Source organism: Equus quagga, chromosome 1 (genome assembly GCF_021613505.1).
Source record: "Equus quagga isolate Etosha38 chromosome 1, UCLA_HA_Equagga_1.0, whole genome shotgun sequence".
In the NCBI taxonomy this organism is placed as follows: Eukaryota; Metazoa; Chordata; class Mammalia; order Perissodactyla; family Equidae; genus Equus; species Equus quagga.
The window spans coordinates 146,074,330-146,099,065 of record NC_060267.1 but is presented as its reverse complement, the minus strand read 5'-3'; the positions used below and the strand labels follow the sequence as shown (position 1 = coordinate 146,099,065).

Genomic DNA, 24,736 nt, shown 5'->3' with positions numbered 1-24,736 from the left:
CAGCCACCAAGATAAGATAAGACACATTTACTATGTCCACTCCACTCCTCATCCACAGGAATTTCCCCCAGGAATCACATGGTGGCTTGGGTCACCCACGCTGACTTTGTCCCAGTGAGAGGGGCCCTGACAGAGGGTGGCCCAGTACCTCACCCACACCTGTACTGTGTCATGAGTGTTCACGTTTTCCAAATTAGTTGCAGTGCCTTGATTTGCCTATATGGTGCCACTTCTGTAGTGGTGTTTGTTTCTTGCTGCCAGAGCAGGACTAAGTAGTGCCTTTAGCCCAGAGCCTCAGTTTCCAGGGTATTCGAAGACAGCAGCAGCTCCCATTCCAGTCCCAATGCACATGGACACCACCCCATATGCCCTGTGGAAGCAAAACTGTGTTGACTGGGTGAAGCCACAAAAGGCAGAGGCCCAACCACCAAGCTCTCCCCCGACCAAGCTGAGCTGGTAGACCAAGGCCTTCGTGGGCACAGAGGATGTCAGGTTTATGGGCACGCAGTTCCCTGACTGCCTACCTAGGCACACACACAGGGTGGCAGATGCTTGCTGCAGGCCAGGGTCCCCTTCATAGCTGGCCCTCAGGGAAAACAGGGCTCACAGCCCCATATCCTCAGCTCAGAGTGTGAATGCACATGTACACTTCCCCCTTGGATGCCCCTGCTTGGGTGTCCCCCGTGGGGAGCCAGCCTCACCTCTTCCCACGGCGCTTCAGCTCGTTGAGCAGCGTGATGACCTGTCGAGCCCCCGTGCAGCCAAGTGGGTGGCCCAAGGCCACTGCACCCCCCAGAGGGTTCACTTTCTCAGGGGGGAGTCCTAGCTTCTCCACACAGTAGACGGCCTGGAGGGAGGCAGAGCGTCAGCTATAGCTCCCTCCTTTGTCCCCTGCACCACTTGCACCCTGGCTCCAACTGGGGTATCTGGGCAATGCTGAGAAACAAAGGCTCACCTGGCTTGCAAAGGCCTCATTGATCTCAAAGATGTCCACGTCATTTACCGTGAGCCCTGCAGGCAAGGGGGAAAGGCCTGAGCTAACCCAGTGGCTCCTTAGCAGGACTCTCTCCAAAGGGCCCTACCCCATCCATGGCCTATAGGCTGCCTGGTATGTCTGTCTCTGTTCTAGGTAAGTGAGTGGGTCCCAGCTATGAGGCCAGGAAGGGCTTGGGGCAGGGGTGCTAGCCTGCCCCACCTTCACTCGGTAGCACCCACAGGACCACCCCCAGCAAGTGCCCCCCAATACCCCCCAGCAACAGCATGAGACAGGAGTGGAATCCAGATCTAGGGTGTGAAGGAGCTGTCTTACCTGCTTTTTGCAAAGCTACAGGGATGGCAAAGGCAGGTCCAATGCCCATGATGTCAGGCGGGACCCCAACCACTGCATAGGACCTCAGGACCCCAAGGATGGGAAGGCCCAACTCTTCTGCCTTGGATCTCCGGGCCAGCAGGATGGCAGCTGCCCCATCACTCACCTGGCTAGAGTTTCCTAAAGGCAAATCATAGGGGTAAGGAGGGGTCAGGGCAGGGCTGAAGAGGTCCAGCCCCCTTTCATGTCCACCTTGCCTGGTGGCTCCAAGGCTCCCAGTGGAGAATACCCTCCCCCACAGCCCAGTCTCACCAGCTGTGGTAGAGCCACCCTTCTTGAAGGCAGGCTTCAGTTTGGCCAGACTCTCCATGGTAGTGTTGGGGCGGATACCCTCATCCTGCGCCACGGTGATGCTCCTCTCAGTGCCCTTGTCGTCGTGGACCGTGGTGGTCACAGGCACAATCTCAGCTTGGAAACAGCCCTTGCTCTGGGCTCTGGCTGCCCTGCCAGCACCATGGACAGCCAGGCTCAGGCTCCCCTGAGGTTCCCTTTCTTCCTGGGGTCCCTCCCTGCTGCTTCCACCCATTGGGGCAGACATGCAAGCTCAGGCTGCTAAATGTGGGGACATGCTCGCCTTGGGGGAGCTCTGAGGAACTGGTGTATGTTCCCTACTACGCCCACCTGGCCCTGGGAGTGGGAGGCCCAAGGCCTTATGGGCCTTCATTACTCTCAGGTCTTCAGATCCTAGCCAATCACAACCTCGAAGGGAAGGAGGAGGAGGTCTGGAGGCAGTGGCTCCCCCTTCAGCCCTTCACCCAAGAAGGACAAAGCCTGCTCTGTCCTCCTGCCAAACTGACGATGGAGCTCTAGGAACACTTGTGCTGGGTTCTGCCAACTTTTCTATTTGATCCCAAGGCTCAATTTCATCTGTTCCTCAGTTTCTCCCTATTTAAAATGACATACACCAAACTGATGTTTGATGATGTTTGATGAATCTTAGTATTTAAACAGCGTAAAAGCACAAGGCATTCTAGAGTGATCTTTGCAATCATATGTAAGATGTAAGTGCCCAGGGGCATTCCCATGGGGAGGAATCCACAGCTTTCACTAAATTCTCAGATGGTTACCTGACCCCAGGTGGCTAAGAATCACTGCCTCGAGAAAAGCCCACCTGGCTAGAAACCACTCCCTTCCTTTGCTGTCCTCTCTCTGGGCAGCTGGGCTTGCCAACTTCAGCTAGTCCCTGCCCAGAGGCCTGAGCCCTTGGGGTTCCTCTGATGTCCTCTCCAGCCTCAGGACGCTACCCCAGACCGAGAAGTGGCCCAGAACCTGGCCCTACACTCCTTGCTATCCAGAGAAGCCTGTAGCTACTGTGTCTGATCACCCAACCACAGCCAGTTAGGGAAGAGTTCTGGCTCTCATTACACCCCAATGAATAAATGGGGAAATAGGCCCAGCAAGGGAGAAGACACTCAGGGTCAACAGACAGTAATAGGACACGGAAGTGCTAACAATGCACAGTGGCCCTGGTCCCTGCCCACCTCTCCCCCGTGGGAGACACGAGGCTTGTGAACCACTCACTGCCCAGCTGCAGCCTGAGGACAGCCTCAAAACCTCACTCTCCAGCCCTTTAAACATCCCTCCTCCAACAGCACTCACTTTTGCTGGGAAGCCAGTGCAAAGGTATCTTGCTTCTCCCGTGAAATGCCAAACCTCTCAGCCACGTTCTCTGAGGTTATCCTAGAACACAAACAGCACATAGCATGGGCAACCGGGCCGGGCTCTAGAGCTGTGCTTGGAACTCTGGGGCCCTAGGGCTGTAGGGAGGGGAGAACAGGAGGACCAGTCTGTGCCACAGAGACAGTGATGACTCAGTGCAGGGGCACAGACAGGGAGTCAGCAACGGTGGCCAGATCCTAAGCTTGTACACCAGAGACCAGCACAGAAGAGACAAGCGGCAGATGAGGGTATGGGTGGGGGCACTGGCTACTCTTGGCCAGCTTCTCCTACGCCTCAAGGAAAACTGCTTTAATGTGGGGAGATGAGGACGCCCAAGTGCCCTCTGGGAAGGCCACACAGGGTTTCTGCTCCCTGTGGCTAGAGCCTCCCCTCACCCTCGGAACCCAGAGCCACAGCTGGGTCTTCCAGCCTGGGCTCCTGGCTTTACAAGCTTCTCTCAGAGATATGGTCACTGGATGTGGGGGCAGCCAGGGCATGGCCCCTCTCTGAGCCTCAAATCTCACACATCCAGTGGAGCCAGCATGTTTGGGAATCAAAAGTCTCCCCCTTCCTCAACCTTCTAGGCCTCTACGGCTTTGGGGTACAGCTGTCATTGTCCCGCATGTGATCAAGCCCCTCAGGGTGGGAGTGACAGGCTGGGTCAGAGAGGACCTGGGGGGCCTCAGGGAAGGGAAGTCAGGGGCAGCATCAAGTCCCATCCCCAGAGTCCCTGCAGAATAGACCAGACCCAAAGGCAGGAGGCCAGGGCTTAGCACCACCAGCACAAGATGGTCAAAGTTCCTGCATACCTGGCTCCAGCCCAGGCAGGGAGCTATGGGCGCACAGGCACATGGAGCTATGGGCGGGCACTCACCCCATTGGAATCAGGCAATCTTGGGCCTTCTTCTTCTCCACCAAGCGTGAAGTGATATTTCCAGGGTTCCCTCTGTCAGCCAGGGACATGGACTCCACCCTGAGGAGGGAGGGGGAGGAGGTAATCACTAGCAGGACTCCCCCTGAGATAGCTGTGCATTTGGCACATGCTGGGAAATAGCCAGGGAGCCCCAGGGAGTCCAGTGGGCTGACTGGGAGCCCAGGGCAGGGCACTGGCCAGCAAGGCAGAGCTGGGGGTACAGGGCTGAGGCCCACTCCACCTCCACCCTACCCCAGCACAGAGCACCACAGTCCACACTCCTGGGCAGGGCCATGCTTCCCTAACACAACTGCGCCTGCAGCCCATCAGCTGATTGGCAGTTCCCAAGGAAAGCTGCCTAGTGTCAGCCACTGTTGGGGAAGCAGCTGCCAAGCTCAGGCCCTGCCCTCATGGACGACAAATCCAGGGGAGAGAAGAGACAAATATTAAAAAAGCTGCAGATCCAAGAGCAATCTGACCTGCATAGACGAGGAGCTGAGAGGAAGGCGAGATAATCAGTTCAGTGTGGTCAAAAAGGGCTTCAAGGAGGCAGGGGAACATAAGGCCTCAAAGGATGCTAACACAGAACTCTGACTGAATGCTTTTCACATGCCCGGCACTATTTTAAAGTCTTTTCAGGTATTAGAGTGCTTCAAACAGTGTCAGTCATATGATGCATGCCCTAGAGTGTTAGCTGTTGTTATTATTCCATTAATCTTATCAACTTCAACAAGGCTGATGTGGTGATCCCCATTTTATAGGTGAGGACACTGAGGCCCAGAATGGCTGAGTAACTTTGTCCACGGTTACTCAGCCGGGATCCAAATTTAGGTAGTCTGGCCCCAGAGCCCACTCCCAACTAGAATGCCCTGGGCTACTCTTCATGATCAAAGCCTATGGGGGACAGTCCTGGCCCAGGTCCTTAATACCCTAGTAACATGGTCTTCAACCTGCTTGGGGACACGGATGCCCTCTAAGAAACTCATGAAGTCTCCAGCCTTCTCAAGTTACTCACACCCCACCCTTCCCCAGTATGACAGAGGAACATGAGAGATTTCAGAGGACAAACTGGGCAGTGGCCCTTGCCCTGCCAAAGTCCCTGAAGTGTGGTCTCTGGCTTTATTTACAACTGCAAACACGGGCACAGCCTTGTGATGACCCGGCAATGCTCCAATCAAGAAATGCTATAAAGAACTGGGAGGCAGAGGGGGCACCCTGAGGTTGCTCACCACCCTGGACCTGCCAAGCCCTCCCAGCCCAGATGCCCACCCAAGCCTGGGCCCCAGTGCCCTTGCCCTCCCTGGAGGCGCTGCCCAGTACAACCTCAATGGCCCATATCCTGCAGCTGAAGATGGAGTCTCAGCTGACAGTGACCAAACCACCACAGACCTGACCCTGTCCTTCAGAAGTTTCCACCTTGGTACTAGGGTGGAGGACAAGGGGACAGATAGCCTAACAGAATGAACAACTAGGCACATAGTAAGCACCTGTCCCCTGCTTCAGGGAACCAAAACTGCAACTTCTCTCTCAGCAGCATCATGAATCAACAAGGGCTACAGAAGGAAACCCAAGTACTCTGTTTTCTCAAAAGCCTCGCCCACATTTTCCAGCCTAACAGATTTCCAAGAAAGAAAGCTTTTAAAAGCCCACTTCCTTCCCCGGCTAGTGCTGAGAGGTATGAGCAATTCCTGGGCAGCCAGAGCTGGGGGCTACTTCTAAGCTGAATTTGTAGGAACCCACTCCCAGCCAGCTGCCTAACGGGGTTGAGGAGAATCCCGAAATCCTAGCCTCTGAGAATTCAGGAGATGAAAATTATCTTTTTTGTTACAAGGTGGTTAATAAGCTCTGGCATAAAGAAATTCTTACCCACAAGCCATGCCAATGTCATAAGACCCATTTCTGATGCCACCTGCAATAAAAGCATTTCATGAACATCCTTCACCAGAGTCCACATGTTCGGGAACAAGGGAACCTCTTCCCCACCTAGTCTCTAAGTGGCACTCAGCCCCAGCCTCAGAGATGGAAGCCCCAGGAGTGTCTAGAAAAGGCTATGGGCAGTGACAAAGGGCTCTCCTTCACTCTTTCTGTGTTTAGAGTCCTCTCAGAAATCCTTATTGCTTGCCCAGAAGACAGTGACGTTGCTGATCCAAACCCAGAGAGCCAGGACCAAGGCCAGGCCATGGCAGCAGGTACCCACCCAGGCACAACTTACCAGCTATGCTGGCTACTGCCTGGAGCCCCGACGAACACTGTCTATTGACAGTGGACAAAGGCACAGTCTCTGGGATGTCACTGAAACAGAAGGTGAGACCACAGAGTCAGCCCCCTCCTCATGGAAAGCAGGCCTGTGCTCCTGGCCAATATGACTGTCCCATTAGGGAGTGCAAAGACCAGGGGAACAAACGCAGCAGCCCTGTCCCCACTCCAGGGCCAGACCCCATCTCTGTAGGCACTGGCTCCCCAGGGCTCCACAAGCATGTGCCCTTTTATCCTCTGATTCTCCTCACCCAAGGCCAAATACAGCCCAAAGGCAAGGGAATGCTGGCTGGGCCACATGGATACTTCTTTCTCCCTCTTTCAAGATTCGAAAATGAAAACTATACATCTCTGTTTTCCCCAAAGAACAGAGAAGAGGGCCTGTTGCTGGGACAGAGAACCAGACCAAAAGAAATGTCTAAAGTATGAGGGCAGAAACCATCCCCACTTCTCGGTCTTACTAGCAACCATTTGGCTAACCCTTTATGTTCCCATCCTCTCTGGAAAGCCTGTTCTCAGCTGGACAAAAAACCCTGATGGGTACCCAGGTGTTCTACTCCCTTGTTCTGGTGGGTTCCCCCAAGCTCGCACACTGGCCCAGCCCTAGAAGCGGATGGGGCTGCCCTTCCCATGTCACTTGCCCTGGCCAAGGGTATAAAGCCCTAGGGGAAATACAAAGCCCAGGCCCTCCCCAGACCATGGACTCAGAACCTCAGGGGGTGAAAGCATTCTGGTGATTCTGGTGTGCAGCCAGGCTTGGGAACCTGAGCTAGTGCTCAGGCCAGGCTTTGCCAAGACCCTCTAAGGCGGATAGCCTCCTAGGCCTAGTTAACCTTTCCCAGGTCCCCTAACTCCTTACTACTTAGTTACTACCCCTTCACCCAATCCACCAAATGTTCACTAAACACCTACTCAGTATGATGCACCACCTGAGGAATGCTGACATGTGTAGAGTACACTGCCCTAGAGGATGCCCGACCAGCACACAGAAAATCAATCAACTAGCAGAGACCAAAATAACAAAGCAAGATGGCAAAGCACATCACAAGGAAGCACATGACTAGCTATTGGAGAGGAAGGGGCCCCTCATTTTAAGCCTGGGAGCTCGGGAAAGTCAGGCCAAGATGGTAGAACTGTGTTTGGGCAGGGTTTAGTTAGGGCAGAGAGAGGAGGTGGGGACAGAATGACCAGTGTAGGGAAGACAGTGGGCAGACAGCCTGGCTGAAAGAGGGACAGTCGAGGTGAGTGAGCAGCTGGGAGATAAGGCTGGAAGGAACATCTGGGAGTCCTTGAACTCCAGGCTAAGCAGTCTGAACCTCTCCCAGTCCCCGGAGGTTTTGTCAGCTTTCCTGTTCCTTCACTGGCCAACACTCCTATTATTTCTTCTACATGCAGCTAGGAGTACAAAGGTAAGTGGTTCTTAAATCTACATGTGAAAATAATTTAAGCACTCCTTCCCTGTCTTAGGACAGCAAGTGGTGAAGGGCAAGTTTATCAAGGCCCCTCCTGGGCTACCCTTCACCCTACCCAAATCTCTGCTGATGGGGTGTCCCCTGGAGGTCCCAGCTTGCTCAACTAGCAAAAAAGCTCAAAGTCACTCTTCAGTGTACTACCTGGTTATTAACCTGACAAACAGGACAGAGTCCACACTTACACACGGCAAAGTAACAAGCTGACTTTGGCTAAAACTCAGGCCACAGAGAGCGTTTGCTCGTCTCAAAGGCCCTGTTGTCCTGGCTCAGCATCACCAACACAACCTCCCTTCAAAGGAGGAGTCCACAAGAAAAGATGCCAAGGACTGGCTGCCTCCAGGTCTAGTGTCCAACCTGATTCTTTCTGACCCACAGGCTGAGTTCCCTGGGCCTGAGCCCACTCAAGAGTCAAGATGGCCAACCTGGAGCTGGAACTAGAGAAGTTTACCTCAGAAACTGGGCGATTCGGGCCATGACTGCCCCAGCCCCCGGCTCAAGCACATTTCCTGTGGACAACAAACAAATTTAGTGCCAGGCATTCTGAGCACTAAGGTACATCTATGAATACCAGAGAGTGGACATTCCAGATCTTTCCTCAGAAACATGACTCCTCAGCAGGCTAACCTATAATTTCAAGGTCTGGAGTAGGGGTAGCCAGCTATACAGCAGCTTGTCACATACTAGCCCCAGTCCCTGGGGGTCCCCAGTTCCCTCGCCCATGTACCCTGCTTTCCAAATCAGCACATGCTGGGCAGGGTGCCTGCCTTTAAAGGTAACACGGAAAGCAAAGAAGAATGCAATGCAAAGCTTCAAGTCTACCGAACCAGTCCTGTCAGTTAGGGAAATGATGAGTTTCTGAAAACGCACAACTGCCGCGAGCGTTCCACCAAGCCCTGGCGGCACTCCAGAAATGGAACAGTGATTCCCGACCTAGGGGTGGCACCTGTTTGATGAGACTCTCACCATATTATGTTATGTTTTGAGGCTAGAGGAGGAGTGAGGAAAAGGGTTGGACTGAAGGTCAAGAGTCCCTGGATTCAGGTCCAAGCTCTGCTGCAAATTCCCCAGACCTCAGTTTCTCCATCTGTTAAGTGAGGGGCTGGACTAGATGGTTTCTGATGCTCCCTCTAGTCTGTCGTGTCACAGACAGGATGGGTCTCTTGTCTTCTAGGGTGTCCTCAAACCCCTGAGCCAAGTCTCTGCGCTATAATGTCTATCACTTGAGATCCCTGCTTTCTATCATACTGAATAAGCAGAACGTGCTTGGAGGGGGCGCAGAAAGTGCCCAGGGACGGGGGTGGGAGGTGAGGAGTGGGGTGCAGTCTAGCCCTAAAGAGACGATTAAATTCTACTGCGTGGAGACCGTCGACATTCTCCCCAGTGAAAGCACTTAGAAAGTGCCCAGAGGGTGGGAAGGTGTTTGAGGAGGGCCTTGGCGGGATGGGAAGGCGAGGAGGACGGAGCGCACGGCCTGGGTAGTGTGCTCACCCACGCAGATATCCCCCAGCTGCGCCGGGCTCAGCTTGACGTCCTGGAGAACCGCAGTCATGACGGCCGAGAGAAGTTCGTCAGGGGTGGTGTCCTGCAGCGGGAAGCGCGGCCGCGGTGACCCCCCGGCCGGAGGTGCACGGGGTTCCGGGACCCCCGCACCCCCATCCCCACTCCAGAGAGGATTGGTCACAGCTTGGGCGCGGAGGCACCTCCGGAGCCGAGGGGAACCGAACAGAGGAGCCAGACCCCAGCCCGCCCGGGCCGCAGCCTCACACCCGGCGCCCGGCCCTAGGGGCCTCACCTTGAAGCCGCCGCGGCCCGCTCGGCCAATGGCCGTACGCCGCCCGTGTACCACCACCACGTCCTCGTCCGCCGGCCGCCGAATGCTGCTCCAACATGGCGCGGCCCGCGGCGCCGGCTCCGGGCCGGAATGGGGCCTGCCCTTCAGGTGGCCCAGCACCACCTGCAACCTCTGCATCGCGCAGCTCGGCCCGGCAGACGCCCAACCGGCCGGGAAAACAGCTCGGGAGTCAACTGACCACGCCCGGCGCAGGCCACCTTTGCCATGGAAGCTTAAGCTCCGCCCACAGCCCTGCGGGATTGATGAGCTCCTCCCTCCAAAGTCCCGCCCACCTCCCGCCTCAGCCAACTGGAAGGCGAGTCTGCCCGACGTCCCGCCCCCCGCCGCAAACCAAACCACCTAAAGCCGGGCTCACGGTCTCCGCCAAGAGGAGCTTTCCAATCAAAGCCCCGCCTACCGTAGCCTACGATTGCCAACCAGGAGGTGGGCTTTCCTGAAGCCCCGCCCAGAAATGCAGACGGAAAACCCTTCCACCTGCAGCCCCGCCTACTGCCAAACCAGAGGCGGGCCACCAAGAGCCCTTTTGGTATTTTGAAACCAACTCCGCCACTGCCCGGAGCCCCTTCCGCTACAGCCCTGCCCACTGCCCGCCAGGAGCCCCGCCCACGGCTTCTTGCTCGGGAACTAGGAGGCCCGGATTCCACTTCCTCTTTCTCCTTCCTAGCCTTCTCTGCTGTCCTGTCTCCCAGCACCCAAGCCAGGGGACCTAAATAATTCTGAAACGCTGGGCCGGCTCCGTGGCCGAGTGATTAAGTTCACTCCGCTGCGGTGGCCCAGGGTTCGGATCCTGGGCGCGGACATGGCACCGCTTGTCAGGCCACGTTGAGGCAGTGTCCCACGTCCCACAACTAGAAGGACCTGCAACTAAGATATACATCTATGTACGGAGCGGGGTTGGGGAGATAAAGCAGAAAAAAAACAAAAAAGATTGGCAACAGTTGTTAGCCCAGGTGCCAATCTTTAAAAAAAAAAAAAAAGAAATTCTGAAACGCCCCCAGAGTCCAGTGCTTGGGCTCTCCTGGGAAGTCTTTCGAGAAGCCTGAGGGAATTTGGGATTCTGGGGCGGCAGGAGACGGATTGTACAAAGGTGCCGAGATGTGACAAGCTTCCTTTCTGGAGAGAGAGCACCAGACACTTCTTTTCACCAATTTTACAGTCATTTGGGATGATTTGACCTCCACTAGGCTGAGGTCTCCACCAAGGCAGTGAACAACCCTGTATCGGGGGTTCTGCAACATGCTTGACACTTAGGTGATCTATAAATACCTACTGAACGATGAATGAACCAGCGCTCCCCAGGTCAAGACTGTGTTGCTCCCCCACCTACCCCCAATCCTAAAGAGCAAGACCAGGTGCCCCTTGATTCCCAATGGCAACGTGTTTCTCTAGACCCCGGAGAGTAGTACTGGGTTTCTCCCAGACAACAAAGGCCAAAGCGCCAGGTTATCCCCAGCGCCGAAGGGGAGGGTGGTGTCCCCCACCTTTAAAGGGTAGGGCCGTGGCATGCCTCAGACTCCAGAAGGCAGGATGCCCTTTCCCACCGCCACCCCTGAGTGTATGTTCGGGGACTCCCCATACTCCTACGGGCAGGATTGGATGTTTCCAAGAAATCCAGGTGGGGAGACACAGCCGATGCCTCCCCCCTTGCCCCCTCTCCGCCATCCTCGAAGGCAGAACCGTATGAACCCTTCAGATCCCCAATGGAAAGGATGTGACTCCACCAGAACCAAAAGAGCAAGGCCCCTGTTTCCTACAACCCCCGAAGGGGCGTCGTCGTCTCCCCCTCCCCCACCCCCCTGTTCGAGGAGAGGTCTCCGGTTACCACATTCCCGTCCCCGAGACCCCAAGGGCAAGGGTGGTGCGCCCCCACCTCCGCACATCTGCCGTGACTGCAGATTGTAGGGCAGGGCGGCGCTTCTCGGAAAGAGAAACCGGCGGGGCGGGGCGGGGGGTTGGCCGGGGAGGAAGGAGGAAGCGCGGTCCCGCGACGCGGCTCCACAGCGCGGAGGCTCCAGGGCGGCCCGCCATGGCTGCAGGAGGCCCCGGCGTGGGGTCCGCACCCCACATTCCCTCCGCGTCCTCCCTGCCGCTGGCTGCGCTCAATGTGCGAGTGCGGCGCCGCCTGTCGCTCTTCTTGAACGTGCGGACGCAGGTGGCGGCTGACTGGACGGCGCTGGCCGAGGAGATGGACTTCGAGTACTTGGAGATCCGGCAGCTGGAGACGCACACCGACCCCACGGGCAGCCTGCTGGACGACTGGCAGGGACGCCCTGGCGCTTCCGTGGGCCGCCTGCTCGAGCTGCTCGCCAAGCTGGGCCGCGACGACGTGCTGGTGGAACTGGGGCCCAGCATTGGTGAGGACACCCCCTTCCCGTCCTCATACCCGGGGTGGGGGTGGGGTGAGGTTGAGGGAGCTGACCTTCACTGACCTCAGCATCCAGTCTTCCCTGGAGAGGCCCTCGTTTCCTTCCTGGGGGTGGAGGCAGCCTGCAGAGGGGGAACCATGTGGGACCCCTCTTTCAGTATCCGAGATGTTAGGAGAAAGGAGGTGAAGGCCAGGAGAAGAACGGAGGGAAACAGCTTAGGGAAAGGCTTTCATGTGGGGCCAGAGTCAGAATCGGGGTCCTCTTGCGTGGTGGGGGTCTGGGCTGCTTCAGGTAGAGCAAGAGGGCAGGTGAGGGACTGAAAGCTAACAGTCTTGGAAACCTCAGGTCCCTGGGAAATTCAGCCCTTCCTGCTACTCTCTGATGTACATGCATAGGCATGAGGACAGTGGCCCACTGACAGGAACAGCTTGCTTGGTTGGGGCCTCTGCCCTCACTGCACACAAACACTGGGTCTCCTGAGCCCTTCTTGCGTACCCAGCCCCTACATCAGCCGTGGATCCTAGAAGAAGCAGATCTTGGTATCTCAGGAGCCCTAGGAAGGGGAGCCAGGGCAAAGGGACAGAGATACACGAGACTGACCTTGATGACTTCCCAGATGGCCAGAACACCACTGACATCCAGTTGGGATGGTCAGAGCCAGGTGGGAGCTCAACTTTTCAGAGCTGTCGAACCGTGGATGGCACCAGTGGGCTGGAGAAGCCCTGGAGCACAACATGGCCAGGGAGGTGGGACAGGTGCTGGATCCTGACTGTGGGTAAAGGCATGGCGCACCCTTGGGGAGCCTGCCACACCTGTCTCTTTCCCACAGAAGAGGACTGCCAAAAGTATATCCTGAAGCAGCAGCAGCAGGAGTCTGAGAAGCCCTTACAGGTGGCTGCGGTAGACAGTAGTGTCCCACGGACGGCAGAGCTGGCAGGCATCACCACGCTCGATGACCCCCTGGGTAAGGGCCCAATACTGCTCCCTTCAGCCGGGCGGGACAGATGGGCCATGGGACATTGTGGTTTTAGGAGCATAGATGTTGAAAGCAGATGGGCTGTGGGACCTGGGGCAAGTCACATCTCTTTAAGCCTGAGTTTCCTCAACTAAGAAATGGGAACAATGATAGTCCTACCTCTGGGCTGGTGTGAGACTCTCATGAAATGATGTGTCTGTCTCATGGTCAACCCACGGCTTGGCCTGGGGCAGGCAGAGGGGGAGGCATTCATCTTTCTTCTCCTGAGAAGGGCACTTTCTCTGAGTCATGTCATCCCAGGATTAGTCTAGGGTCACCTAGGCTGGGGGCTCCTGGCTAGGCTCCACCCCAGTCTTTCTGTAGAACTCTGACCATCACCCTTATGCTCTGCACCCAGGGCAAATGCCTGAGCGTTTTGATGCCTTCATCTGCTACTGCCCCAGCGACATTCAGTTTGTGCAGGAGATGATCCGGCAGCTGGAGCAGACAAACTATCGACTGAAGTTGTGTGTGTCTGACCGCGATGTCCTGCCTGGCACCTGTGTCTGGTCCATCGCCAGTGAACTCATTGAGAAGAGGTTAGCTAAGCTCAGGGGGTGAGTGGGTGGATGCGCAAAGCCCTGCCCAGGGATCCAGGTGCTGGGATTCTCCCAGCTGGGCCCCGTCTAGCCTGGGCACCCTGGGCTCCTTCCAAGGCTGTCTCCTGGTAAGCTGAACTAGGTCACCACAGTGCCTGCAGCCTGCCCACTCTCCCCTAGGTGCCGCAGGATGGTGGTGGTTGTCTCCGATGATTACTTGCAAAGCAAGGAATGTGACTTCCAGACTAAGTTTGCACTCAGCCTCTCTCCAGGTAAGCTCAGCCCTGCCCTTGCCACAGAGGAGTGGGTGGGCGGGCTCTCAGGATGTCAGCCTTCTCTCACCAAGGGCCATGGATACAGCACCAAGGAACTCCTTTGGGTCTCTACACACCTGAGGGTGTGGACACATGAATGCCCTTTGTGTGGGTGAATGTGTGCCAGGGATGCTTAGTTGAGGGAGGGCTGTTGTTAACCCCTGGGCTGGGGACTGGTCCCACCCTATCATGAGGCGAGGGCCTGGTGCCATCTCTGCATCCCTTGGCTTGCAGGTGCCCATCAGAAACGACTGATCCCCATCAAGTACAAGGCAATGAAGAAAGAGTTCCCCAGCATCCTACGGTTCATCACTGTCTGTGACTACACCAACCCTTGCACCAAGTCCTGGTTCTGGACTCGCCTCGCCAAGGCTCTGTCCCTGCCCTGAAGACTGCCTGGGGACCCTGGGTGTGCGTGCGTCTGTCTGCCTGTACATGTACTTCTGCCCCTGCTTCCTCCTGTGGTTGTAGGGAAATCTGTGTTCCACTTGCCTCTCAATTCTTGGAGATGCCAACTCCATAGACACATCTGCAGCCACTATACATATCTGGACATCACATCTCATGTCCTGCGTGGAACCAGTGGCTGCAAGTGTCACGTCCACTTGCTGGGTTATCAGCCAGGAGAGTGAAAACCACAGCTAGCTGGGACTAAGAAGAGGACCAGCGGAGCCAGCTCTGACCTGTCCACACATCTTAGGCCTCAGTTTCTCTACCTGAGAACTAAGTACGGTGGGGAGAACAGGCAGTAGCTGTGTTTGAATCACTGTAGGAAATGTTGAAACATTGGTCTGGGTCTCCTAGGGGAGACAAATGTTGGTTGTGAGAGAGCTGGCTACCTGGGCCACATGCTGGCCACTGTGGGGACCACGGCACTGCTGGGGCAGCTGCTTCCATGATGGTGCCTACTGATACGTCAGTGCCTGGTTGCCCACCTCATATCCCACTTCCTCCGCCTGCCCCCAGGGGCAGATGGGGAAGCAGGCTGGCTCAGCATGGGGAGATCCTACCTTGAACCTGATTCCCTAATGGGTCCACCTCTTATCTGTCTCTTTGACCCCTCCCAGCCTCTGCCTACCTTCAGTGGGACATGTCCCCAAGACATTGGCCCAATTGTCTAGGACTGCTTTTTCCTTCCACCTCTCCACACCCCTGTGATCACACTCTCACCTCTGCCCGGCATGAGAAGGATCCTGACCTCCAGCATATCCATCAAGTTTGGGTTCCGGGGCTGGGTCACCATGGCAGTGTAAGGAGGAAAGCTTCCCCGCTGGGCCCCCCAGAGAGCTGTCCTACCAACCTTCTGTACTTTGATTGCCTTACAAAGCTGTTTGCTGGGACCAGTTTACAAACAGTGATCACACAAGAGCCTCCTGCCCCAAGGCTTATGGGTACATGGACACATACAAACTCACAGCCACATATCTACATGCACGTGCACCCTCACACACACACACACACACAGCCACCTTCATGCACATATTTCCCTGGGTACAGCTTCTAGGAACGGCTGGCGGGGACAGTCCAACCATCAAGGGGGTCTAACCCTGGACAAAGATGGGACACTCTTGTATTCCTTTTCTCTTTTTTCCCTCTTCATTTAAAACCAGACTCTGGAAAGGACCCACTATGCCAGTATTCATACCTTCAGGGGAGCACAGAGCAAGAGAGGGCTGCTTGAACTCACACAGCAAGTTAGCTGCAGACACAGCTGTGTTTCCCTCCCCCGCACATTTGTACGTTAGTCACCCTCAAGCTCTCCTTTGAGGAGAAAATGTCATGGTCTCAGGTCTCTGACCCAGGGCAGACCCAGGACCCTAAATCTAATAGAAAATGTGTGTCCTCTTTGCTCCACCTCCAGCCATGGGGGGGGCAAGGTACGTTTCCTCAGGGTCTCAGAGGGACTGGAGGCCCCTCTCTGCATGACATTGACGAAGCACTTAGCTACCATGCACCTATCCCCACTTTGATATTGGGAGGTATTTTAAAACAATTTTAGGAAACTATCTTTTACCACGGTTTTGTATGCATTGTGAGAATCTCAGAGAGCTGAGAAATGCCTATGTTTGTCATTTCTCCTTCTGTATCCTGGGTTTACAATAAAGAGTTCTCTACTTGGGGAGCAGTGGGTTTTGTTGGTGTCTATGAGTTTGGAAGCAGTAAGCTAGGATAAGGCTCTCCTGGGTAAGAGAAACTGGCCCACTGGGTAGTTTCCAGTGGGTTTGGCAGGGGCATCCTGAAGCCTGGGCCCCCTCCCTTAAAGGCCCCAGGCCACAATAGGGCTGCAGGCAAAACCAGGAATAGCAGCCTCATTTCCAGAGGCAGGGGAGACTGCTCATCTCCACCAAGCCTGATCTTCCCGGGACTGTGCCATGCTCCTGGGTCAGGCCCAGCCAGTGGGCAGGGGCTGCTCTTTTAGGTCCCAGCCCATTCCAGCCCACAGTTCTCTGGAGAACTCAGTTGTTATCAATAATGGTCATCCTTAGGCATATCTGTGTTAATCCTAAAGGTGTTGATCTATTTTTAAATAGAATGTATCACTTTTTCATTATTCACTCAAGAAAATTTGGAAAATATAAAGAAAAAAAATCACCCATACTCCTAATCCTGGAGATAACTCTAGTGATCTTTCAGAATGCCCAGACATTAGCGACCGCAGCTTTTCTCTCAATGGTCTCTCTGTTACCATGTCCTGGATCTGAGCCTCCTGGATGCTGGAGGCTCCCCAGCCTTGCCCCTGTGCCCTCAAGGACATCTACGAAGGCCCTCACGTATGCAGGGCAGCCCTGAGGCAGGATCTTCCTCTCCAGTGTCCCCTGGGAAGCAGAGCTGCAGTATGGTCCCAGCAGTGCCCCCAGCATCTGCCCTGTGCCACCCATGGCTGGAGGGATAGTCTTTGGGTCTGTTCCTGATCATTGGGAGTCTCTGGGTAACACCAGTCGCCTCATGGGAAAAGCTTCTGTTCTGTTCTGTTCTCTCAGGCCAGGCTCACACCCCTCCAACCTTCCTTCTCCAGTGCCCACCCCCGCCACCAGCAGGTTCCCAGATACCGAGACAGGTTCCTCTTCTCATTTTTGGTTTAGTCCTCTAGGAACCTCTGATAGAGACACTCTCATTTTTCAATAGGGAAGACTCACTGCTGGAATTGCCAAAAGCAAAAGCAGGAAACTTTGGAGTGCAGCAGCAAAGTTAAAATACAAAAGTACAAGTCTTCACGACAATGGACCTGGATCCCGCCACAAGTCAATGACAGGGGAAAGAAACAGGGAGAGAGAGTAGTCAATAAAATATACTAATATAAATGTGACTTTGTTGGATCCTGGTTCAAACAGATCAGTTGTAAAAAGACAGTCTTGGGTCATATATCTGATAGAGGTTAATATTCAGAATATATAGAGAACCCCTATAACTCAACAACAAACAAACAACCCAAATAAAAAATGTGCAAGGGACTAGTTTCTCTAAAGAAGATATACATATGACTAATAAATACATGAAAGGATGCTCAACATCACTAATCATTAGGGAAATGCAAATCAAAACCACAACGAGATACCATCTCCTACCCATTAGGATGGCTACCATAAAAAAAAAAAAACAGAAAATAACATGTGTTGGTGAGGATGTGGAGAAATTGGAACCTTTGTGCAATGTTGGTGGGAATGTAAAATGGTACAGCTGCTGTGGAAAGTGGAATGGCAATTTCTCAAAAAATTCAACATAGAAATACCGTATGACCCAGCAATTCCATTCTGAGAATATACCCCAAAGAATTGAAGGCAGGGTCTCAAAGAGATATTTGTACACCCATATTCCTAGTAGCATTATTCACAATAGCCAAAACATGTAAGCAACCCAAGTGTCCCTTGACAGATGAATGGATGAGCAAAATGTGGTATATAAATACTATGGAATGTTATTCATCATTAAAAAGGAATGAAATTCTGACACATGCTACAACATGGATGAACCTTGAGGACATTATGCTAAGGGAAATAAGCCAGTTGCAAGAAGACAAATACTATATAGTTCCACTTTTATGAGGTATCTAGAATAGCTAAATTCAGAGATAGAAAATAGAATGATGGTTTCCAGGGCCTCGGGGAGGAGAGAATGGAGAGTTGTTCAATAGGTACAGAGTTTCAGTTCTGCACAATGAAAAACGTTCTGGAGATTGGTTGTACATTGATGTAAATGTACTTAAAACTACTGAACTGTACATTTATTTTTTATTTTTATTCATTTATTTATTTATTTTTGAGGAAGATTAGCCCTGAGCTAACATCTGCTGCCAATCCTCCTCTTTTTGCTGAGGAAGCCTGGCCCTGAGCTCACATCCATGCCCATCTTCCTCTACTTTATACGTGGGATGCCTACCACAGCATGGTGTACCAAGCGGTGCCACATCCACACCCGAGATCCGAACCAGCGAACCCCAGGCCACCAAGAAGCAGAATGTGTGCACTTAACCACTGCGCCACTGGGCCAGCCCCTGAACTATACACTTAAAAAGTGGCTAAGATGGTAAATTTTATGTTATGTGTCCTTTACTACTACTAAAAAAAGACATTCTGGGGACAATTGGGGAAATTTGGGTATTAGATGATGCCAAAGAATTATCACTATTTTTTTTAGATGTGATAATAGCATTGTGGTTACATCAGAAGATGTCCAAATCTGTTAGACCAGTTCTGAAGCATAATGGCATGAAATGAGTGATGTCTAAGATTTGCTTTTAAGTACCTAAGCAACCTGAGAGAGAAAAAAATAACAAAGGATACATGAAGCAAATGTGACCATATCTTAGTTATTAAATTGGAAGTTTATTTCTTCTATTGCTCTGTGTTTAAAATTTTTCAAAATTAAAAAAATGTTTTAAATTAAAAAGTACAAGCATTATTGCTACTTCACTTGAAAATAGACTTAAAAAAATTTAACAGAGTCTCAGGAATTTGCGGGACCATAAGAAAAATCTAATATTTGTGTCACTGGAGTCCCAAATTGAGAGGAGAAAGAAGGCAGAGCTTTAAAAGTACTCAAATAAGTATGCTTGAAAATTTTCCAAATATGCCAAAGACATACACCTACAGATTCAAGAAGCTGACCAAACCCCAAACAGGATAAACCCACAGAAATCCAGGCAAAAATACATCACAGTCAAACTTCTGAAAACTAAAGACAAAGAAAATATCTTGAAAGCAGCCAGAGGAAAATGACACCTTTCCTATAATGAAGAAAACAATTTAAACAGTATCAGATATTTCATCAGAAGCCATGGAGGTAAGAAAGAAGTGGCACAACATTTTTCAAGTGCTGAAAGAACTGTCAACTCAAACTCCTATAACCAGTGAAAATCAGGAATGAAGAGGAAATCAAGACATTCTCAGATGAAGAAAAACTACAAGAATTTGTCAACAGCAGACCTAACCTAAAAATAGCTAAAGGAGGGTCAGAAACAGAAAATAAATGATTAAAACAGGGATCTGGAACATCAAGAAGGAAGAACAAAAGAGTAAAAATGTGGGTTAATGCAAAATGTTTTCCTTCTCCTCTTGAGTTTCCTAAATTATATCTGATGGGTTAAGCAAAAGATTAGTGGTTGTGTACAGGATAGATTAGGGAAGTTGATAAGCACAGTGGTAATTTCTGCTTCAAGCAACTGCACAAATGAAAAGGAGAAGTGAAATTTGCTGGCTGGGAAGAGAGACTCTGTGGTCCCCACAATTTCCTCTTTCCTCAAAAGATCAAAGCCCACAGGATCGAGTCCAGCGTCCCCTGTCCTAAGCACTCATGCATTGTCTGATATGGTTCTCAATTTATGTAGAGGAAATATTTAAGACAGCTATATTATAAACAGGGGAGACTAAAGGGTCTTAAAGAGAAGAAACCTTTCTATACCTCCCTGAAACTGGTAATGTCCACACAAGTACAACTGAGATAAGTTACGTACATAAAATGTCATATCTAGAGCACCTACTAAATACCTATACAAAGAGATACTCTCCAAACACTATAAATAAATGAAAGTGAAATTCTACTCGAAATCAGCAAAATTACAGAGATGGAGAATAGATCAGCGGTTGTCAGGGTTCGGGATGATCAGGAGGAAAGGGAGTGGGTGTGCTATAAAGAGGTAGCCCAGGAAGATCTTTAAGGTATTCTAATAGTTCTCTATCTTGATTGTAGTGGTGGTTACATGGATCTACATGCGAGAAAATGGCAAAGAACTGTACACACACATTCTAATGTCAAGTTCCTGGTTTTGATATAGTACGACAGTTACATAAGATATATCCATTGGAGGAAATTGTGTGAAAGGTCCAGGAACTTCTCTGTACTATTCTTGCAACTTCCTGTGAATCTACAATTATCTCAAAATAAAGTTCTTTAAAAATTTAACATGAGGGGCTGGCCCGATGGCGTAGCAGTTAAGTTTGTACGCTCTGCTTCGGTGGCCCAGGGTTCACCAGTTCGGATCCTGGTGCAGACCTACACACCACTTGTCACGCTGTGGCAGACATCCCATGTATAAAATAGAGGAAGAAGGGCACCGATGTTAGCTCAGGGCTAATCTTCCTCAAAAAAAAAAATTAATATGAAAATGAAATAAAAACAAAAACCCCTGGGTGCTTATACAATAAGTAAAGCTTAATTTTCCATCTTGTTTTTTTCCCCTCCCAATTTTATTGGGATATAAACTGACATACAGCACTATGTAAGTTTAAAGTGTACAGCATAATGACTTGACTTACATATATTGTAAAATGATTACCGCAGTAAGTTTAGTTAACCCCCATAATCTCATATAGATACAAACAAAAAGAAAAATACATATATTTTTTCCTTGTGATGAGAGCTGTAAGGATGTACTGTCTTAACTTTCAAATATACCATTCAGCAGTGTTAACTATAGTCATTAAGTCGTACATTACATCTCCAGTATTTTTTTTGTGTGTGAGGAAGATTGGCCCTGAGCAAACTTCTGTTACCAATCTTCCTCTTTTTGCTTGTGGAAGACTGTTGCTAACATCTGTGCCAATCTTCCTCTATTTTATGTGAGATGCCATCACAGGGCGGCTTGACGAGTGGTGCTAGGTCCGTGCCTGGGATCCAGACCTGTGAAGCCTGGGCCGCCAAAGCAGAGTGTGCAAACTATGCCACCAGGCCGGTCCCCACATCTCCAGTACTTATTGATCTTATAACTGGAAGTTTGTACCTTTTGCCTGCCTTCATCCAATTCCCCCATCCCCACCCCCTACCTCTGATAACCACAAATCTGATCTCTTTTTCTATGAGTTTGATTTTTTGTTTGTTTGTTTAGATTCCACGTGTAAGTGAGACCATATGGTATTTGTCTTTCTCTGACTGACTTATTTCACTTAGCATAATGCCCTTAAAGTCCACCTATGTTGTAAAAAATGGCAGGATTTTCCTTTTTTAATGGCTGAAAAATATTCCATTGTACACATACATTCACCACAATTTCTTTATCCATACATCCATCGATGGATACTTAAGCTATTTCCATGTCCTGGCTATTGTAAAGAATGCTGCAGTGAACATGCGGGTGCAGGTATCTCATTGACATAGTGTTTTCATTTCCTTTGGATATATACCCAGAAGGGGAATTGCTGGGTTATGTGGTATTCTATTTTAAATTTTTGAGGAACCTCCATATGTTTTCCATAGTAGCTATACAAATTTACAATTCAACAACAGTGAACAATTTTTCCCTTTTTTCCACATCCTCGCCAGTATTTATCTACCACCTTGTTTTTTAAAAAGAATGATTTTCATTATAAAAATGATCACTAATAACATATATTTATGCATATATAAGTCTATGTATTTTCAACCAGCACTTCATTTATGTTTTCTGAGGACCTACTTATTATGTTGGTCCAGGTCAAAAGAAGAACATAAACATAAACAAAGCAGGGCTCTGTCCTCAAGGAACTTAAAGCCTAGTTGCAGAATCAAGGCACAAACACAGGAAAACCCAACTAACTCAAGAGTTAGACAACGCAGCCCTCCATAGCAGATATGCTGGCTTATATGCTAAAGGTAGCGTGTCCTACAACATCTGAAGACCAGCCTCTGTGGGCCAGAAGTCTTGAAAAGGACTTTGGAGGCAGATAATCTTTGAAAGGTGGTAGAATTGGTGGAGTAGAGACTTGGAGGTAGAGAGGTCCTTTCAAGCAGTAAGGGACTAACTTAGACAGATGAGGAAAGTGAGAGGCACATTTAGGGGCTGGTAGAATGGTAGGACAAGACCTTCCGGGTTCAGTAGGGAGCCCCTGGAATGCAGGCTGCAACCAGGTGCATGAGTCTGGGCAGGAAAGGACTGGTAAAACCGGAGTGTGAAGATTAGTTTAGTGGTTGGGTGCAGGATAGATTAGGGAAGTTGAAAAGCACATGGTAATTTCTGCCTCAGGCAACTGCATAAACAAGAATGAGAAATGAAGTGACTGGGGCTGGGAGGAGGGACTCCAGGATCCTGGAACTTCCTCCATCCTCAGATCACACCCCTCCAGACCCATTCCAGTGTCCCCTATCCTAAGTACTTGTGCATCAATTCAACCTACAGTTACCTAACCCTGAGGTCATGAGGTCCTAAGGGTGGGCCAAGTCCAAGGACCCATGAGGTAAATCTTATGTGGTCTCTGCTATGATAGGCTCTTCTGAGTGAGCATCCATGGTGAAAACGAATGTGTTTTAAGAACACCAGTCTCATCTACTACAAGAGTTAGTCACCTCCTTCTACAGCAGCACTATCCAACAGATACATGAGTCACATATGTATTTTAAAATTTTCTAGTAGCTATGTTAAAAAAATAAAAAGCAGGTGAAATTAATTTTAATAATGTATTTCATGTAACCCAATAGATCTAACAAATCATTTCAACATGCAATCTATATAAAAACTATTTATGAGATTTTAACTTTTTTCATATTGTCTTCAAAATCCAGTGTGTATTTTAGACCTACAGCATGTCTCAATTTAGACTAGCCACATTTCAAGTGCTCAACAGCCACATGTGGCTAGTGACTACCATATTGAACTGTGCAGCTACAGAACCTTGCTACTCAAAGTGTGGTCCCTGGACATCTACATCGCCTGTTAGAAATAAGGTATCTCAGGCCCCACTCCAGACCTAATTCATTAGATTCTGCCCTTTAATAGGATCCCCGGGTGAATCATAGGTACAGAAAGACTGAAATGCTCTGCCCTATACGTTTGGGAAGCGAGATACAGGGTATCATGTTTTGGCTACCCAACATCAACATTTCTCCTCCTCGTCCAGATTCCATGCCATGATTTCCCTCACCCCCAGCTCCATACAGAGATCTAAACCAAGCAGCAACTCTCCTTAATGCTGAACATTATGATTGGTTCAGGCATGTCATGTGACCCAACCAGAGTCAATGAGACCCAATGAATCCTTTGATAGATCCTACTGTGCTTGAATGAAAAAGGCTGTAAGTTCTGGAGCCACCTTGGAACATGATGGGAGAGACTGCCTATATATGAAGCTTGTACACGAAGCCTGTAAATGGAAGAAAAACCAAATACTGATGACCTCATTTGAGCTCCTATTTCAAGCCTTACAGCTGGACTTTTCAGATTGAGCTAATAAATTGTTTGTTTAAACTAGTTTAGGCTGTGTGCTAGATACATATTAGCTGTCTTCTTCACATTTCCTCCCCTTGTTCTCCACAAGGCTCTGTGCCCCAGGATATTGACTTTCAAGGATTACATCAATAGCGTCCCCTTGCCCACTGGTTTCCTGTTGGGCTTGGCCAACAGGAGGCACCAACAGGAGATCAGACAGCAGGAAGAGAATTAAGTTAGGGTACGTAGTCCCTTGCCTCACTTCTTTGTGGGGTTGCTGAGGACTGACTTCCTTTCCACCAAAGGCTACAGCTACTTTCAGCTGGCAGTCTCCTTCATCTACCCTCTCTGGTTCCATTAGTCCTCCATCTCCTTGCTCCTTCAGGCCTAGGGCTGGTTGGCTCCCCAAGGCTGCCAACTCTGGACTACTGCACATTCCTTTTAGTTTCCCTACTTCTTGCCCCTGGGTTTGCAAAGAGCTCCTTTATTAAACTTTCCTTAAATTATCCTTTTTTTTTTGAGGAAGATAAGCCCTGAGCTAACTACTGCCAATTCTCCTCTTTTTTCTGAGGAAGACTGGCCCTGAGCTAACATCCATGCTCATCTTGCTCTACTTTATGCGTGGCCCGCCTACCACAGCATGGCTTTTACCAAGCAGTGCCATGTCCGCACCTGGGATCCGAACCGGCGGACCCTGGACTGCTGAGAAGCGGAATGTGCACACTTAACTGCTGCGCCACCAAATTATCCATTTTGAGTGTGCCATTTATTTCCTTCTGGGACCTGAGTGGTACAATAATTGGTATCAGGAGTGGCCTTAAAATAGGATTCTGGAATTGAGTTGCTATGGATAACCTCCTAGTATGGAGGGGAAATGGGACCTTGGCAATCCATAGCACGGAGTGTTATTAGAAATAAGCAAATTATCAGTGGTGGTGGCATGGGATAAAGCACAGGTGGAGGGCAAGACATAGAGAGATTCAACCAACTCAAAGTACTTATCACGAACTGGGTATTATCTGGTCCACTGAACCATAAAATTGGAGAGGCAACATCAGCCTGCCACCGTAAAATGGAAATGGTATATACTGGGCAGATCTAAAGGCAAAGTGAACCACCTGACTCCTCTTACACCCAATGCCTATGCCTGACTATATCTCCTCCAACATTCTACCTACGCCCTGAGAGGAAACACATATGATCAGTTAATGGAGAAAAAGAAAGCACAGACTTCTTTTACAGATGAATCTACACATATCCTGGAACCAGCCAGAAGTGGATCACTGTTACACCACAACCCACTCTGGAAGTGGCTCCAAAAGCCAGTAGTGAAAGGATATTCTCCAGTGCACAGTACTCTGCTGCAGA

General features: G+C 50.6%; 2 protein-coding genes across 3 annotated transcripts; one reads left to right on the top strand and one right to left on the bottom strand.

The window, feature by feature from the left end:
- Window positions 1-12: 12 nt before the first annotated feature.
- ACAA1 (acetyl-CoA acyltransferase 1) lies at window positions 13-9,715 on the bottom strand. Its single transcript, XM_046660510.1, has 12 exons — window positions 9,462-9,715; window positions 9,158-9,251; window positions 8,118-8,175; window positions 6,154-6,233; window positions 5,808-5,850; window positions 3,903-4,001; window positions 2,969-3,049; window positions 1,622-1,812; window positions 1,310-1,489; window positions 956-1,011; window positions 702-847; window positions 13-370 (listed from the first exon to the last, which is right to left on the bottom strand). The coding sequence occupies exons 1-12, from the start codon at window positions 9,636-9,638 to the stop codon at window positions 295-297; spliced, it is 1,281 nt and encodes a 426-aa protein (XP_046516466.1). The 5' UTR covers window positions 9,639-9,715; the 3' UTR covers window positions 13-294.
- Window positions 9,716-11,481: 1,766 nt separating this feature from the next.
- On the top strand, window positions 11,482-15,877 carry MYD88 (MYD88 innate immune signal transduction adaptor). 2 transcript variants are annotated; one of them, XM_046638844.1, is made up of 5 exons: window positions 11,482-11,875; window positions 12,720-12,851; window positions 13,261-13,441; window positions 13,622-13,713; window positions 13,990-15,877. In XM_046638844.1, the coding sequence occupies exons 1-5, from the start codon at window positions 11,548-11,550 to the stop codon at window positions 14,142-14,144; spliced, it is 888 nt and encodes a 295-aa protein (XP_046494800.1). In that variant the 5' UTR covers window positions 11,482-11,547; the 3' UTR covers window positions 14,145-15,877. The 2 variants fall into 2 exon arrangements, with proteins under 2 accessions (XP_046494800.1, XP_046494791.1); XM_046638835.1 differs by having other exon boundaries at window positions 11,483-11,875; window positions 12,717-12,851.
- The last annotated feature ends 8,859 nt before the right edge of the window (window positions 15,878-24,736 follow it).